Source organism: Lipophrys pholis, assembly GCF_963383615.2.
Source record: "Lipophrys pholis genome assembly, chromosome: 10".
Classification (NCBI taxonomy): domain Eukaryota; kingdom Metazoa; phylum Chordata; class Actinopteri; order Blenniiformes; family Blenniidae; genus Lipophrys; species Lipophrys pholis.
The window spans coordinates 944,288-963,110 of NC_137640.1; the positions used below are offsets into that span (position 1 = coordinate 944,288).

The 18,823-nt window shown below is 44.0% G+C and overlaps 1 protein-coding gene across 1 annotated transcript in view; it reads left to right on the plus strand.

Annotated features, from left to right (window-relative positions):
* Window positions 1-224: 224 nt before the first annotated feature.
* The window catches only part of ghrhrb (growth hormone releasing hormone receptor b), a gene marked incomplete at its 5' end in the record, with an annotated part of 44,915 nt that continues 26,316 nt past the window's right edge, over window positions 225-18,823 (plus strand). Inside the window, 2 exons of the mRNA XM_080473055.1 lie at window positions 225-293; window positions 13,240-13,348. Of these exons, the coding sequence (XP_080329181.1) occupies window positions 225-293; window positions 13,240-13,348 (178 nt within the window). The remainder of the gene's footprint in view (window positions 294-13,239; window positions 13,349-18,823) is intronic.

An 18,823-nucleotide genomic window follows, 5' to 3' on the forward strand; every position in this document is an offset into this window, starting at 1 on the left:
CAGGGGCTCCGGCTCTCCTTCGCGCGCACCGCGGACGCAGGACGCGGCACCTCGCCAACACACCGCGGCTCACTTCGCCGACTGCGTGTCCCTCGCTGTGGAAACAAGCACTTCTCTACCTTCCCCTCCTGGATCTGCGTCATCCCCGGAGCGGGGTTGAATCCTGAACGTGCATCAAGTCCAAGCGGATGCGCGTCGAGGACCGTGTGGCGCCACCGCGCGCGATGTTGGTGTCCGGGAGGCTGCGGCTCATCCGCCTGACGCTGATCCTGCAGCTGGCGCTCTGGAGGAGGGTGAGTCCGCTGGAAACACGGAGTCTGACGATTCAACCAGTTTGCTTTCATTTGCTGGAGCCCCAGTTTGACCCTTTTCCTTCAATAACTTTAAACCTCAACTGTCAGCGTTTATCTTCCCTGAAGCTCATGAAACATACTAGATGTGCTCATGAGTTCAAATCTATTGTGTTAAGAACACAAACTGCTTAACTCCTGGTCGAACGATAGCGCGTGGTTATTTAGATGTGATCGTCCTGCTCCGCATAGTGCATCCACTAGGTTCTTTTCTTTATTATTAAACCTAGTTTCCCCTGCATTGATCGTTTCAGTTCACGTTCTGTAAGTCTGTTTAATGCAGCCTCACAACACTAAAGAGCATTTTGTTAGGAACGTCAACATGCTAAATGTATACAGCTGCAGATATAGCCATACATTTATAAAAATAAAACAAATGTTTTTTTTATTCATCAGAACGCTTTACAATTGTAAAGTGAAACTAGTAAGTTTGAAAGTGTGATGACATAGTGAAGATGTTCAAGCACAATAAGAATAAATAAATTAAAGTCTCTAAGATGTAAAGAAATGTCATTTATCACCCAGTTTTATTTTAATGCAGGAAAATTGAAATTCAGCCAAGAAGTACTACTTTGTGTAACTCAGCTTGCGATGTGTTTCCAGTTTAGATTATCCTCACTGAGAGCTGACAGAGCTGCTTTACTTGGATTTTAAACTCAGTATATGTCTTTGGTATGTTGGCGAGCAGTTAATATTATCAGGTAGAATTAAGATATACATAACTTCAATGTAACCTACTATTACTATTAGAATTGGAATTAATGTTCATACCACCAAGTTTCTATTCATATTCACACGTATATTCATATTTACAATTACAAATACCATTTTATTGTTTGTCTGGGAAATGTACATGTACACTAAATACAATGGCTGCTCTCCACTAAGCAATTCAATGGGATTTATAAAAGCTGAACTATACTGAGGCTGTCTCCACTCTCTCCTGCCTGTGTGCATATGTGGGGTTTTATCGTTTATTATTTTTTGATATGCTGGTTTTAAATTCACACAATGCAGACGATTCAGAGTGAAGAATGTTCAGGGTTGATGTCATTTCAGCTGGGAGTGTAAGCATCTCCTCCCTCGGCTGTGACGGAGGGTTTGTCTCTCCGTTAATACTCCCGAGCTGCTCCGTCTGTCGGCGGAGAATAGCCTCTAGTTGTAATCAGCACTCACAGCCCGTCGCTTTCATTTTGCCATTGATCTAATTCACCTGATGTCAGGTTGTTGTCAGTTATTGAGCCGCTCGATCGTTGTCTTCACACTGGAAGGGATTTATGACAGACCGCTCTACATTCACTCTCCTTATTTTGGTCTTTTCGAGCTTTCTGGTGACATTTTACTCAATTTTCTTCATGTACAGAATATTAATAGGAAAACAGATTTGCAGACTGATCTTGTGTAATTCATCTGATAAATAGCCAAACCGAGGTTAATTATAGTGAATTGAGTTTTTGCAGTTGATATGTTGACACCCAGACGAGCCTCTGAATGTAAATTCTGACCAGTTAGACAGTTTGTAGTGCGTCATGGTGCTTTTTCTTTTTGAGTGACGACAACAAAGCAAAAGAGAAAAGTCTGAGTTTGTTTTGGTATTAATGAGCAAGTTTTCCAGAAATATGAATCCTCCTGTCCAGACAATGACCCTCTGATGAGAGCCAATCAGAAATCAAACCCTATATAGTGTCATCGGGGGTTTAGCCAATCCCAATCAAGGTAGGCCCTCCCTTTGACTCCTCCCACAATTAGGCAGCTCTGCTCTGGCACATGGCACCACGAGAGGAAGTATTTCCTCCTCTTCCCAAGATGGGCATGTGTGGGCGGAGCCAGTCCAGCTCACACAGACACAGCAGATTCTGAATGTAGCTCCTATGATCCAATATTCAAATGGAGGAAAATCAAGGAGGAGCTAGAACCTTAGAATACTGAAGGTTTCTGGACCGACCAGACCAGGAGGAGGAGGAGGACAGGAGGAGGAGGAGGAGGAGGAGGAGAACAGGAGGAGGAGGAGAAAAGGAGGACAGGAGGAGGAGGTGACCAGGAGGAGGAGGTGACCAGGAGGAACAGGAGGAGGAGAACAGGAGGAACAGGAGGAGGTGAACAGGAGGAACAGGAGGAGGAGAACAGGAGGAGGAGGTGAACAGGAGGAACAGGAGGAGGAGGTGAACAGGAGGAGGGCGAGAAAAGGAGGAGGAGGAGAAAAGGAGGAGAAGGAGGGGGAGAAAAGGAGGAGGGGGAGAACAGGAGGAGGAGGTGAAACGCTGGAGAACAGGAGAACTTTAAACAACATGCTGCATCTTCAGAACTACAAACTAGAACCATCCTGACCAGAAGCCACGCCCCACATAGCCAACTGTCCATCACTCACAATAGAGGTGAGACACTCCCCCTTTGTTCAAGACTCAGCTTACGCCCTGAGAGCCGGTGAAAAATAGTTAAACGTAGCAACTCTAATACTTTAACAGCAATATCAAATTCAGTGTGAGAAGGAGCAGCCAAACTGACGCTACTCAGTTTTATTTCAGGCCCATACAGAGGAAATCAAAAAGAAGGAGCGTGTGAATGAGACCCAACATACAACAGCGTGTTACGAGCTCACAACCTCTCTGGACATGGATTATGAAGGGACAAACGGTTCAGGAACTCAGAGGACAGATTTACTCTGGACTTTGTAGTTTACCTCTGTGCACCCGAGGGAAATCTTCTGGAGGAGCGACAGACGCAGATTACAACGCATTTCATTTTGCATGAGCAGACTCCAGACTAAATCCCTGCATCCACATTAATGTAGCCCTGGTACTCCTTTTCCAGCAGCTACTAAGACGAGCTCGCGTGTTGACATCGTCCGACAGGAGAGCCGACGCGTCACTTTGCTTCTGGACCTCAAACCAACATGGCGGCCTCGACTCAAACGTTCTCTTTCATTAGTCAAACGGTTCAGGGAAAAGTTTTTCTGGAAACTTTGGAAGCGAGAAATAAGCTGCAGTTGAGAAGTTAAAACGCTGCTTCACAGAAGTATGGCTGTTGTGAGGGGGCGTGGTCTGACATAAGGGGGCGTGGCAGCTGGCTGACGTCCCAGCCGAACTTTCCTCTTGTTCTTGTGCGAGTCTGTCGGACCTTTTAAAGTTGGCAAAGGACAAAAGAAAGGTACCTCTCTCACCTGCTTGTAAAATTTCATGCAAAACCGACTATTAAAATTCACAATGATGAAAAGATAAACTGTAAACATGGAATGAACAAAGGAAGACTTAAAGTCCTGCGTTCTTCACTCCTCATTTCTGATGAATCAAAGCCAAAGTGTTGTTTGTAAAAGATTGCAGGAAACCAGCATGCATTAAGAGACAATAGGACATGACTGATTTGTAGATTCGCCCGTTAACTGTAATCATGAACGTAAACAAGCTGCTCGTGTTTCGGGCTAATCGGACGTCTGGAGTTGGGCTAGAATTGATGCAGGATCTTTTATTTGTTGCTCAGATGGACCAGTGTTTAGTTCTTTCGTCTCATTTTCTTCCCCCCCCCCGGACCTGCTCAAATATCAAATATCAAAATCAACCATTCACTCCAATCCACTCTAGATGTTTCACAGAGTAACAGTAGAATGATTTAATCTGGCTGCGTGTCCGAAAAGGAGTGGGAAGAAATACAACCTATTTAATCCCTTCTCTAGAAATAATATATGTATTTCTTTAGCTTCCACTTATTTAATAATTCATTTAAACAAGTTAAAACTATTATATTAAGACTGATTATCTGATGTAAAGGTATTAATAAATTACATATATTTTCAAATAATGAATGGTATATGATATAGAATAAATATAATGAAATCTAATCATAATTATGGAAGGACATTATTCAAAGTATGACAAATAATACCTGTTTGATTGCAGGCTGGAGGACTTGTAGAGTTTTCATGTTCTTCCTCTGAATGTCGTAGTTTTCTGTACTTATGAAAGTTTAGAATTGAGTGCTGAGGATTTGTCAAATAACATGCAGCCGTAGAAGTAATGTTTAATGTAAATTAGGGCTACAGCTAATATTTTAGTCGAGTATTCTATCCAATAATGGAGTAACCAGATAAAACATACTTTTGCTCAATCATAAATATACAACAGGAAATAAGACGGATCACTAAATGACAAGTTAATAAGTTTTCTTTTTCAGAAAATGTGTTTTTATGCAAAGTAGTAACGAGTTTCATTCAATATTTCCAATAAAGATTATTAAACTTGCTTCCCACGTATTTTTCCTAAGTATTTAAAATAAAAAAAAAAGCTTGGTAAACTTTTAAATTGTACAACTTCACACTCGGAGTCAGAACCAATACTTTTCAACAGAAATGCTTGAAATGGGAACTGGAGTCCGACACGCTGAGGACCGACGGAAAGAAAAGAACGAAATTAACACTTAATTAATTTAGTTCATTTTGATTTGCTGCTCATTGTTGCTGTTTTCGGTCCGAGTGTCTGACATTCAACATCCCAAAACTTTATTGTCTTTGTCATGAATACAACAAAATTCTGTTAGAACATCACAACCTACCATGTGAAAACAGTTATTCTGCTAATAGAGTCCAGTGCAGCACCAGATGTGAACAGTCTTCTTTTTAGCAGCAGTCGGATAAACTGATAATAAAAAACAAAAACAGAAGCGCCTGGTCAGATGTGGAGTTAATATTGTGTTGCATCATTACTTTTGTTCGCAGTAAAACTGCACGTTACCAAAAGACGGTTCTGTGTTCCTCCGCTGTGCAGGCGACGTGATGGCAGAACGTTGTGTCACACTAAAAGGAGTCCGTGTGAAACGCGAGCTTTAGATTGAATGAATCGATGCAGAGGGAACTCCAGGTAATCGTTGCAGAGTACAAATGTGATGAACTAGTTTAGTGTGTAGTGGTTAACCCTAACCCGCTCAGAAAAAACACCTCAGTTCACTTTCACAACGTTGATTTCCTTTATGGAAGTTCCATCTTCTCCGTTTGTTTAACCCTGGCTGCGTGTGGGTGTAGTTCCCTGTGTTGTCCACTGGACACCTTGACAGGACGGACCCTGCAGGTAGAACAGAGGAGTGTTTTCATGTAGAGCATCATGTTTTCAATGGTACTCTCTGATTTAACTGACTGGCACAGTGGGGCAGTGGTTCGCTCTGGTTTCTCACAGTTCAAAGTCCTCGGTTCAATATCGCACCGGATCAAATGTATGCTTTAACTCTGTTTTTTATTTTTATTTTATTGTGTGCTGTAAATTAAAATTCCAAGTAGAAACAAAGTGGAGAGCTGACGCTGAGGGAATGTCGCAGCAAACTTGTGTTTCCACTCTTCTTTCTCCTCCATTGCTTTTTAGCGTTGATGTCAGATGAGTGCCTCCTCTCTCAGTCTGCAGCCTCAGGCCGCTCATGCCTTCACATCCAGCCAGAAAACCTTCAAATCAATTCCAAAGGCCACAGGTAACCAGCACAGAGGGCCAAAGAGGGGAGGGCTACTGTAATTTCTTCCCCCGTGTCCTTCTAGTGCCTTCTGATGGTCGGCTTCTTTCAGCCCAACCAGAGATTGTCAGGCTGAATGAGGACAGTCGAATGCAGCCGCTGGAACAGAAGAGCTCCACTTTCTGAGATGCTGCTGCTGCTTATTCACAAGGTCGACATAAACCATCGGCCGCAACATCAGTGGCAGCTGCTGATACATTTCTTAGGTTGGCTCTTCATTATTATTCGATTTCAGCCCATGTTAACTTCCTGTAAATATCGTGCGTTTATAAACAGCATTGCACTTCATTGAGATCGAGAGCGCCCCCTGGCCCCCTAATATTGTGCGATATCAGTGATATACAACATTAGTCACATGATTCATGGGTGATTCATTCATTTCAATAATGTTCTTTTTAAAAAACACTTTTTTTCTCTTCAAAACCTGCTGCCAAACGGCGCCCACTAGCTGAGGAAGTTGGTCAGGCCTCGTCCACACCGGCCAAAATTATTGTTTTTCTATCCGCTGTCATTCCTTTTTTTTTTTCTGTCCACATGATGCCCTAAAAATGACTCAAAACACTGTAGTATATAAGCCAGACCTATAGGTGGTGCTGTAACACTGCCACATTTCCAACCTGCAGTTTCCCAAAGTCCAGAAGTTTCCAGACAAACCATCAAACTGTTGATGTTTCCTGACTGACGCCATCTTGGGAAACCTGCCCCAAGGGATTGTGGGATATCAAAGATGGCGGCAGCTCCAGCCAGAACATCAACATTTGAAAAAGCTCCAGACTTTGTCAAGGAAAGAGCCTTGAATCCTGGAGAAAGTCTGGATGTAGTGAAACTGAAGCTTTTTCCTCAGAGAATCCAGATGTGCAGAGATCCAGAGGACAAACGGGATCTTGTGACACGAAGCCTCGGGAACCTTCAGGAGGTTCTGTCACGCTGAGACGTCAACAAACCGGGGATGTCCCGCCAAAATAAAATGCTGGAAATACCAGTTAGTCTGAGTGTGAAGAGGAACTTCCTCCAGGAAGTTTTTATTAGAGACGAACGTCAAGAACTAGAACTGGATCCTAGTTTGGTTCCCAGAGGGTTCTGGGAGGAAGTTTAAAGTGACGAACATCAGCAGCTCCTGCAGCGTCACCTGGAGCAGGTAGTCCGCCATCTTGTTGTTGTCAAGTGACATCACGGAGAGGGAGGCGCGGTTATAGGTTGAGAGTTTTCAGCTAATGTGTGTCTTGTCTGTCCACACGTCAAAGCTGAGGCGGCGCTTTCTAATTCCTCTACTCGTAGATGAGATTACCATGAGTGAGTTAATCCGGTGGCGGTGGCGGTGGCGGTGGCGGTGGTTTCCAGGCCCCGTGAGCAGACATGTTGTCATGACGGACCACTCAGCTGTCGCAGGAGAACGTCTGTCTGGAAATGTCACCAGCGTGAGGCGAAGCTAAGACGATGCTCTCAATTGTCCTCATCACTCACGATGCCCCCCGACTGGAACTGTCAGGAATTAGTCCTTTTTAGGAACTCGCAATGAAACTCCAATTCTTTTTAAATTTACACTTATAGTCAGATGAAGTTGAGAGATTTTTTTTTTTTTTTCAACTCACTAACTTGGTTTGGGGGTTAGGGTTAGACTGGACAACCGGCTCTCTCTCGTCCTCTCTCTCTCCCTCTCTCTCCCCCGCTATATCTCCCTCTATCTCTCTCTCTCCCTCTCTATCTCCCTCTATCTCTCTCTCGCCCTCTCTCTCTGTCTCTCTCTCTCTCTCTCTCTCTCTCTCTCTCTCTCTCTCTCTCTCTTCCTGTTTCTTTCTCTCTGTAAAAGTGCGTTGAAACGACTGTTGTATCTGGTGCTGAGTAAATAAAGTTGAATTGAATTGAATGGACGTCTGACCAGAGAATTCTAATCTCCTGGAGTGAGAGTGAAAATGAATAAAAAAACAAACATGGTCAAATGTTCAAACCGTCAAAGCAGCTTTACAGGATCGACATTAAATCAAACCAGATTATTAAGAAAAAAACATGGAGCTGGAGGTGAAAATGTCTCACACACACACACACACACACACACACACACACACACACACACACACACACTAATGAGATCATAGACCCAGTGATTACCTGTCTTCCGTGTTTCTGTGAAACTTTAGTAAATGATGGCGGCTCACTTAAAGATGGCCGGCGGCGGCCGGCGTAACGACCCGCCGAGGACAGTGATTGGATTTAAATGACGGTGCAGCCACAAAATCTGGGGCCATTTAAAATCAAAGGTTCCAATAATTAAAGTGCAAGTTGATGCTTCTACCCCCCCCCCCCCCCCCACACACACACACACACACTCTCACACACACACACTGAATTTATGACTGCGTCTGTTGACATATAAAAACACTGAAGCTGGTCTTTCACGAGGCTTGGACTCGTCCTGCTGCTATCTTTGCTTGTACAGCGTCGGGCGGGCGGCGGTGACCTGGGCAGAGACGTGCAGACGCTCTGCTTCGTGTCACGCTCAAGCAGCATTTGTTGCTCTTTTAGATAAACCCGTCATGGTGGAGGAGTGTGGAGGCCACCCAGTTGAAATAAATTGTAGATATTGTTTATCTTTTCCAGAATAAATCATCCTCCCGAGGTACCAGCGTATCTGTACAGGGACTTGATGCATGTATCTATTAATAGATGAAAGAGAAATCTACACGACAGGCTCATGGAAAATAAGGAGGATGTGTGACAGAAATAGCCGTCATCTTTCATGCTGCCTGCTGGTCCGACTGCTTCATTGGACTGAAGCACTTCTTGATCACAGAGCAGGGATTTCCTGCCCGGGGCAGCAGATCCTCACCCAGGGCCTGGACCTCCAGAGGCTGGACCTCCAGAGGCTGGACCTCCAGAGGCTGGACCTCCAGAGTGTTTAAAAAGCTTTGCACTCTGGAAGCCGTTTTCATAAAGTGGCTCTTGATGTGAATGTACGACCAGAATGTGAGGGAAGCTTGCTGTTGTCAGTGTTTCAGCAGGACGGCCTTTTGTCTGTCTCCTCCTCTTCTCTCCTTCTGCCCTCTAACATCAGTAGGAAAATGCCTGGTTCTGCAGATTCCACCTCCTTTGAGTTTGGTTCTGCCGGTTTCTCCTCCTCTGAGTCTGGTTTTGCAGGTTTCTCCTCCTCTGAGTCTGGTTCTGCAGATTCCGCCTCCTTTGAGTTTGGTTCTGCAGGTTCCTCCTTCTTTGAGTCTGGTTCTGCAGATTCCGCCTTTTCTGAGTTTGGTTCTGCAGGTTCCTCCTTCTTTGAGTCTGGTTCTGCAGATTCCGCCTCCTCTGAGTTTGGTTCTGCCGGTTTCTCCTTCTCTGAGTCTGGTTCTGCAGGTTTCTCCTCCTCTGAGTCTGGTTCTGCAGATTCTGCCTTCTTCGATTCTGGTTCTGCAGATTCTGCCTTCTTTGAGTCTGGTTCTGCAGATTCCGCCTCCTCTGAGTTTGGTTCTGCAGGTTTCTCCTCCTCTGAGTCTGGTTCTGCAGGTTCCTCCTCCTCTCAGTCTGGTTCTGCAGGTTCCTCCTCCTCTCAGTCTGGTTCTGCAGGTTCCTCCTCCTCTGAGTCTGGTTCTGCAGGTTCCTCCTCCTCTCAGTCTGGTTCTGCAGGTTCCTCCTCCTCTGAGTCTGGTTCTGCAGGTTCCTCCTCCTCTCAGTCTGGTTCTGCAGGTTCCTCCTCCTCTCAGTCTGGTTCTGCAGGTTTCTCCTCTGAGTCTGGTTCTGCAGATTCCGCCTCCTCTGAGTTTGGTTCTGCCGGTTTCTCCTCCTCTGAGTCTGGTTCTGCAGGTTCCTCCTCCTCTCAGTCTGGTTCTACAGGTTCCTCCTCCTCTCAGTCTGGTTCTGCAGGTTTCTCCTCTGAGTCTGGTTCTGCAGATTCCGCCTCCTCTGAGTTTGGTTCTGCCGGTTTCTCCTCCTCTGAGTCTGGTTCTGCAGGTTCCTCCTCCTCTGAGTCTGGTTCTGCCGGTTTCTCCTCCTCTGAGTCTGGTTCTGCAGGTTCCTCCTCCTCTGAGTCTGGTTCTGCAGGTTCCTTTCTTTCCACAGTTGATTCTGTTGTTGATTTTGCCCTGAAATGACTGTAACGTATTTGGTGCTATATTGATAAAGTTTATTTGAATTTAATGAACTTTTCTACTTTTGAATCGAAACACTAATGTAAAATACCAGTCATGATAATCACCGCTGGTTTATTAGTAATAATTGAAGTTGACTGAACTATTAATTAAGTCGTCATTATATAGTCATGAACCATGTTCTTTATGTTTTATACTCTTGTCTATTTATGTTGAAGCTGTTGTTGTTTTAAAGTGCTCTAGTAATAAAAGTGACCTGACTTATAGTTTCATTAACTACTAATTTTCGGGAGCGAGTAAAGTGACTATTACTATGATATATTTTAAGTAACAGGGACAAACCTGGTAGTGAGTGGAACGAGACACACCCCTGAGCAGGAACAAGCTGATGATGAAGATTTTACCTTCACAGCAGTGGGGAACACACACACACACATTGTAGATGGCCCCATTGACATTTTAGAAAACAACAACAACAACGAGCTGCCAGATGCAGAGCAGGAGGTGTTTCTCTCCAGCCTCCACGAGCGTCGGTGTTAATCCTGCAGCCAAAGCCTGTGGATCAAAGGTCACTCACCCGCGGCGTGAATCCATCTGCTCGCCAGGCAGGTGTCCCACCTGAGATGATTCACGCATCACATCCGTCCTCCAGAGCAATCGATGAAACACTCGCTCGGGTGAAGAGGGAGTTATCCTTTAACTCGGAGAGTTTCCACAGTTGGCAGGCGACGGACGCAGGAATCCACATGTTCTTTGCGTAATGGATGTGGATTCACGCATCAGCTGACATCACTGCAGGTTTTCTGCTGCTGGCCGTGTGCAGGAGGCGTGAAGGCGAGCGGCGGGCGGAGGCTGCCTTGACAGCACAGGTCAGGACTTTCAGAGGAAGTTGTCAAACCTCTCTGGTTTCAGCGGCTGATCACTGTACAGAGGTTCGTCTTTATGAGCCGACCCTCCAACATCCTGCTGCCTGAATCAAAATCAGCTTCAACACATCTGCACCGTTTGTACATTCTTGCTGAAGGGAAAAATTCCCTGAAATAAAATTCAAACTTTGACACGATAAATCTGGAAACAAATCTTTAGGAGACGCGAGATTTTATTACGAAATCTTAATTTGTACTTCAAACGTGCTTCACGTACTTATTGGGCATCTGCTACAGGTGATCAGGTTTTTATTTCAAATAGAACCTGTCTTCACTCTAAGGTCAACGGTGTGTCCGTCTACAATAGATATATACCATGTTCATGTTCACCTGCTCTCTATGAGTTCAGCTAAATTGTGTAAACAGCTGATGGCAGGCAAAGTGAAAAGTATGGATTATTTCTTTATTGTTAATTGAGTTTGGAAGTTTTCTGTGTGTCAGTTTCATTAATCCAACTCATCTCTACTCTCCTTTGATTGGCTGTTGGCCAAGACTCGATCCGTGAGTCATCATCTGGTTAAAACAACATCAGAAATTAAGAAAAAGGAAAGAAAGAAAAAGGCTTGAGAAATACTGTGTGAAAGTCCAGGGCAGGGCTCTGCAACCTTTTTCACCCAAATAACTGTTTTTGTGACTTTTCACCAAATCAAATTTACCAAGAGCCACAAAATACTTTCAGCGTTTAAAATGAGGCGAATGTTTCTATTTTATTTTGAAGTTCTGATATATGAACATAAACTGTTTCTCATGTTGCATTTATGAAGTTTCAATTCTAATTCATGATGTTGGACATGTCATTACATCTTCAGCAGTTTTCAACCTTGTTTTTTCAGTATTTTTAGTCCATTTTAACATATTAGCTGTTTTATCCTTTCAATCTTTGAAGCAGTTTTGTGCCCCGACATTATTAAGGTTTTCTCTTTTACGAACCTTAATAGTAATTTCAGCTGTTTTAGCAGTTTTTTCCCCCAAATTTCTTGTGGTTTTACCTGTTTTTTTTTTTTACCATTTTACCTATTTTAGTTGTACGTATTTTTATAAGCCCTTTTCAGCCATGAGTTCAAAGTCCTTTTGAAAATGACTTTGATTGTGTAAAAAAAAATGAAAACAAGATGAAATGTTTCTTTAGGTAAAGGTTCAGGGAGCCACTACAGAAGGGCTGAAGGGCTTCAATTGACAAACAGAGATTTCTGTTCATCTTCTGCCTTCATCACGTGTGAGTCGGTATGTGTCCAGGGAGTTTATGGATGCATAGCAAACAGTAATATCACTGATGGCCTGTGGGGGCAGTGTTGTACAATATAGCTCATGCGTGACCAGCAACAAAGAAGATAACAGAACTTCTCACGTATCCAGTCTCCCTTAAATTGTCTTGAAATCAATTCTTAACATTTATTAGGAAAAGCAAAATCAACCATGAAGCTCCTTTTTTATACTGCAACTTTCTCTCCCGAGAGAACATGGGAGATTCTGACTGGTATGGAGGTCAGAGGTGTTGATTGGCCGCAGGAACTGTCGATCATGGTATTAGCATAGCGATAGCATAGCAGTAGCATAGCAGCCCTTTGCTCACACGAAAGAAAAAAGATGGTGGAGCGTCTACAGACATTCAGGCCACAGAGCAGGTGGTTCGTGATTTCAGCCTCCTGAGTTGACGACAATCAAACCTCCCGTTTTGGGGTGGCGCCCCCTTGTGGGCGATTCTGGTTTGAACAAAGAACCCAAATAGGAAAACCAAGCCAGTTTCAAACTCCAGATTTTCTAGAAAGTTTCACCCGACGACAAACACCAAGAATCATGTTTTAACAAGGAAAGGTGGGATTTCCAGGTGACGACTCCTTTACATACCCAAAGCTGCCCACTATTTAGTAAGACGAGCCGCCGTCAAGAGAATAAACACAATAAACTGATGAAACCACTTGGATAAGAGACCAATCCTAGTTAGTCTGATTCAATATGCTTTGGGATGCCGGTCTAGTATTGTAAATGGACCCCCATAGAATATGGACCCGTCGTACTCGGTGGTCATAAAGACACGGTGCTGTGCTGTTTGGAATGAAGAAGGCATGAAGGCACTAAACTGTAGAAACTACAAAGCAGCAAGTTTTGTTTTTTCTTGTTTATAGATGAAGGAAAAGTTGTATCAGCCAATGAAAAGCTTCTCCACAGTGAAGCAAAGTGGTTTTCAACCAATAGGGACGATGAGTTGTTCTGTACAGGACCTCCGAATGTGTATTCACACACCCTGTAGGTGGTTCGCTCCACGTTTTGGCTTGTTGGCAACAATAATCCCAACAGGCTGGTCAGACCGTTGTGTCACCACCAAACTGATCATTTCTCCGACCGTCATTGTGTCGGTGCTTTTACTGAGGAGACGTTTGCTCATCTTGTGCTCTTCAGACGGAGGCCATCCACCCCGACTGTGCTCTGGTGGTCCAGCACATGAAGGCCCAGGAGGAATGCAACCAGATCCGCAGTCAGGAGGAGAACAGCAACTCTACCAAGTCAGGTCAGTCTGTGTTTTCTGTCGAGGTGCAGAATAAAAACGACCGTGAGTTGTCCACTGGGTTAAAACTGCTCAGATACAGTTGAGCTGCTTCAAAGTTAAACGTATGGGTGTTGGGAACACTCCTACAGATCTGGATCCTTACGTAAGGAATAATAAGTCATGGATTTAGAAATATATAATAATAGTAATGCGGTAACAGGGTTGAACAAGCGGATAAAACAAACAAAAACAAACAACTGATAGAATCCAGATTACAGCCTGGACAGACGGACGTGTCTTGGACGTCTATTGATGTTATTTGTTCAGTGGTACAACTTCACATCGTCTTCAACCTTCTGATGGACAAAACGGAATGGCGTCATCAGCATCATCCATACATGCAGACCCACAGACCCATTAAACACATTCCATTGTGTTTGATGTGGTTTCACTTCAGAATTCATCCATTTAAATGTGCCCCTCTAATGAGTGTACATTAACATTCCTCTTCACTATTTTGGTCAATAGAAAGGAGTGCGTGTGTCTTACTTATTCATTAGTTTGTGACTTTAACCCGTTAAGAGGCTCTCCAGCCTCCAGCCCACGCTGAGACACATTAGGTTTTAAAAACACTTTCTGGGTGGACGCGGCCATCGGCGGCGCAGGCTGAGTGGGCTTTAGCCCTGGCACGTCAGGAAATTACAGCTGCTTGCGATGACGCCTTCTCAGGCTCCAGTTCAGCAAATTATAGACTTTGCAGCGCCGACTTAACCCAAGTCCACGAGCTACAGTCAGTTTCTGCTGTTTGTTGTTGAGAATCACATGCCGAAGAGGCACCTTGACCTTCGTCTTCACACTTCAGAGTGAAAAAGTAAAGATCACCAATAAGAGAAAATGTCATAAAGCACTTGAGTATTTTCTAACCAACGACCTGTCTGGAATGAAACAACTGGTAATTGTCCATGGACTTGTCCAGCTCAGCTGGTAGAGCATCAGACTCTCAGTCTCAAGGTAGAGGGTTCATGTCCCACGCCGGGCGCCACCGGGGCCGAATAATATTGCACGCCCCACTTTCAGTTTTTTATTTGTTAAAAAAGTTTAAATTATCCAATAAATTTCGTTGCACTTCACGATTGTGTCCCACTTGTTGTTGATTCTTGACAAAAAATGTAAATTTTATATCTTTATGTTTGAAGCCTGAAATGTGGCGAAAGGTTGAAAGGTTCAAGGGGCCCAATACTTTCGCAAGGCACTGTATTTCACAGTAAAGTTTGTTGAGTTGCTTCAGTGGTGGAGGAGCAGAATCATTATAAACCACGGTTCTTAAATCAGTATATAGATTTAAATGGTCAAATTTTGTATTTGCTAAGAATATTACAGGGATGATCCCAAAGAGGTTTTCTGTCCAGGACCTTTAGAGTCCAGAAGGATCTGAGTGTTTGGGTGTCTGATTGGCCAGAGACCAGCAGGACAAACAATCCTGGTCTTGAGATCTATAAGAGAACGATGGCTGGATGGTCAGACTCTTCCTGATGTGTCTAAATGAGGACATATTATATTTAACTGAATCACATCATTTTTTAATGTGCTTTATGGAGCTCAGGGTTTGGTCCAGATGTATTCTGAGATATTTCCTTTCTGTTTATTTGGTTCCACCAAAAGAGATGATTGTTTGACTTTGTAAAGTACATGCCAGCTGCTTTTTTAATGTTTAATGTTGGAACAAGACAATTTTGTCCATCGCTGAGGACAATTTAGACGCCGCAGGCTCCATATCCCTCCCATGTAGGTAGATGACGGCATCGTCCGCGTCCATGATGATGTCATCACACAGCCGGAGATCATTGGCGGCGATGCTGAACAACATTGGTGACAACAATGGCGGCCTCCAGATAAAACTTGTTAGTGTTTTAGTTGACAGTTTGGGAAAAGTCATGGAAATGCAGATTTCATAATGGATAACTTGAAAAGTCCTGGAAGATCACTGGTGAGAAACTGTGTGAAAATCCCCACGAAGGCGATGATCATTTATCGATGACAACCGATTTTAATTGGGCTTTTAATCACCCACCCATCCTGCTGTACTGAACTTAACTTTTCATTACAAGCTTCATTTCTAACTAATTAATCTAAATGGGTGGGGAACACACACACACACACACACACACACACACACACACACACACACACACACACACACACACACACACACACACACACACACACACACAGGTTGGCAGGATGCCTTCCTGCTGTTCTCTAATCAAAAGCGTCACAAGCCGATTTGCTTCCTGTTATGAAATGATCATCCGGCACTCGGCAGAGAAGACAGAACTCTGAAGAGAGCTAATCAGGTGAAACGCTGTTCAACATCTCCTGCTCAGGTAGAATGTGAGCAAACTGAATCAGGAGACCAACATTCATTCTCCACATCTGATGCCGCCTGAAAGACATCGATTCCCCCTGAAGAGGAATTCCTTTGATTGTGAGGTCTCGTCAGTCATCCAGGGTGGGTGGGCTCCGCTCGCCGTCCTCTGCTGCTGAACGCTTCCTTATGAAAGCGTCAGACTGTGAGTGAAGTCTGCTGCTCGCCGCTGGGACTGCTTCTGCACACAGCAGCTGTTGTCGCTCACAATTAATTGCATCATTTGCCACCTTTTCCTGTGATCATTCACAGCAAAGACGTGACAATTAGCATTTGAAGGGGCAAGCCTGAGCTGGCTGTTGAGCAGACGACTCAGCGGCTGAAGCGTCCCGGCTTCCTCTGGCAGCTCTTCGCCAAGCTGGAGCGAGAGACGGCGCTGGACGATGGAAGTCAAAACAACTGTGTTGAAATGTGGATTTCAAGAGTAAAGCAACCTGCAGACACTCTCAACTCACAACGAGGAGGATCACTAATGATGAGCTTTACAGGTTCTTCCTTTGCGCCAGAGCAGCTGAGGCTCCAAACCACATCGCAGCTCTTGATGCTCATTTCCCTTTTTTTGCGTGATCATTTCTGGAACCAGACGTCCAGGCAGGACGGCGGAGGAGGAGGAGGAGGAGGAGGAAGAAGGCCACCATGCTAATGGCTAACCATGCTAATGGCTAACCATGCTAATGGCTAACCATGCTAATGGCTAACAACAGACCCACTCTTCCAACTCTGTTCCTGTTTAACGTCTGTTTCCTAGACGGACTACTTTTCTTGTGCACTGAGCACAATCAGCTGTTGGGGAAAATCAGTGTTGGAGGGGGTGAGTGGGCGGAGCCACAGCAGGGATTGGACATTAGGTTGTGTGTGGGGGGGCTTTTGGTGCGGTCACAGGTGTAACCTCCGCCTGTTTCCCAGGGTCAACGTGGGTCAGCTCCAGGTCCCTGAAAGCAGATTTATAATATGAGTGATAAACACATTCCATTGCACTGATTAATGTTCGACTAGATTCAGGTTTAAAATCTTGTTTATTCATTCTGGTCTGACTCATTTAGACCAGAACAGACTCGACCTCACAAGACTGATTCAGACAAACTCAATCCGAAGTAATGGAGCTCAACAGACTCAAATGTGGTGTCTATTAACTGTCCAGTGAGACGTCGAACAAAATGGAAGCAAGTGGGAGAGGGTTAGGATCTCTACATGGAGGAGGACTGAAGGTTGATTTCTCACACTTTATAATTCATTATGAGACTATATGGGACTATTGTGTTGAGAAAATAGTCTAGCAGAGTTTTAAATTTGATTTAAAAAAAATCCTGTGTCACCTTTATGAGGTGCTGTGCTGGAAATAGTTGATGGTATTTTAAAAACTGCTGTGGGAGTCCAGTTCCTGGTGTCCAGTGAGACGGGGATTCATGGACTGCTCCCTTCAGAAGTTCAGAAGAGAGACATTTCTTTGTAATCACATATGTAAAGTTATTAAAATCAAAAGAGTAAGAAGGAAAGGAGGATAAAAAGAAATTATTCAGTGTAAAAGTCAAAACACTCAGGAACAGGAACACATTGGGATCTAGTCTTTAATGAGGCGATGAATATTCAGCCTCGTTCACCTCGACTGTCCCGAGAAGCTGGAAGGGCGTCGGGTCAGACGAGAGCAGGAGGACGCTGAGGGCCGGAGGCGCTCCGAGGCGTTGGGAAGACTTCGCCTTGAATTATTCATGAAGGTGTTCAATTTGTGTTTGTTTTCCACAAACCGGCTCAGTTGTTCCTCCAGCTGGACCAAAACAAGTCAAAGCAGCTCAATCCCACTGAAAGAGAAAACGTGGAAATTAATCTGAATAATCCCACAAATTATAGTATGATTGAGTCTCTAAACGTGATCACGAGCTTCAGTTTGATTTGTATTGTTCATTTCAAATGTTATTATAATCATTAATTCTTCTACATCAACTTTTATTAGTAATTTTCCGACTATGGAATATTAGAGAAGAGGTATGATTAAATAAGTTTTACTTCTTCCTTCCTTCTTTCTGTTAAAACGGTAGTAAAAAATTATCTATCAGTATATATAGGTGTGGACATACTTGACTAGGTTAGTCTAAATATATTTTCCTAAAATTATTTGAAAAAAAAATTGCATTTTTCTATTGAGTCACATTACTTAGTAATAATAGTACAATAATAGTGATACACTTACTTAGTAGTAGTAGTAGTATTAGTTGTTCGTTCAGTCAACCAAATAAATGATGCAACAAAAACAGAAAAGGAAAACAAAACAAGAAAACAAACAACAACAAAACTATTTCTGTCAACTTATTTTGTTCAGTGTGACGACGTCCTTCTAGGTAGTGAGCGATGGACTGAAGTCAAACTAATCCTGTGTAAGTCTGTACATAATACAAGTAAAGCTTCTACAATTCATTCTCCAAACTATTCTTTAGGATTAATGTCCATTTGAGAGAAGACTCTTCCATTCCAAAAGAAGTGATTTAAAGAATCCTTTAAGGGAACACGTATCTTTGGTGTGTTCTCCTGCAGAAGTATGAATCTGGGGGTTGGAGTGTCGATCACTGCTGTACCTCATAACGCTGAGAGAGAAACCGATGGAGCCAGGGAGGCAATGAGAAGGACGACGGGCCTCGTCACACTGTGGTTCATTGTTTTCTATGTGACGGGCCAGAGAAAACAGCAAATGATCACCAAACAATGTGGGTCACCAATGTTATTGGTAGACGGCAGCGCGATGGAACAAACCCTCCGCTTCAAACCTTTTCCTGCTTGTTGGGAACCGCCGAGCGTCCACTGAAGGGAACCTCAGGCAGACGTCCCGCCTTCGTCCAGTTCATTACCTTCTCATCTCACCGGAAGCTTCATCAGAGCAGAAACATGAGGGGGAAAATGGGCCAATAAGACGGAGGCTGTCTTCTCCACACAGGAGAAGAAGGAAAAGGATGTTTGCAGTTAGACTCCCAGCGAGCAGCAGACAATCCGCTGGATTCATGTGTTTGTGTGTCGGTGCTGGTTTCCACACAGCTTTGGGATTTCCACAGATCATCACGTCGCCGACCTCTTCGTATGGC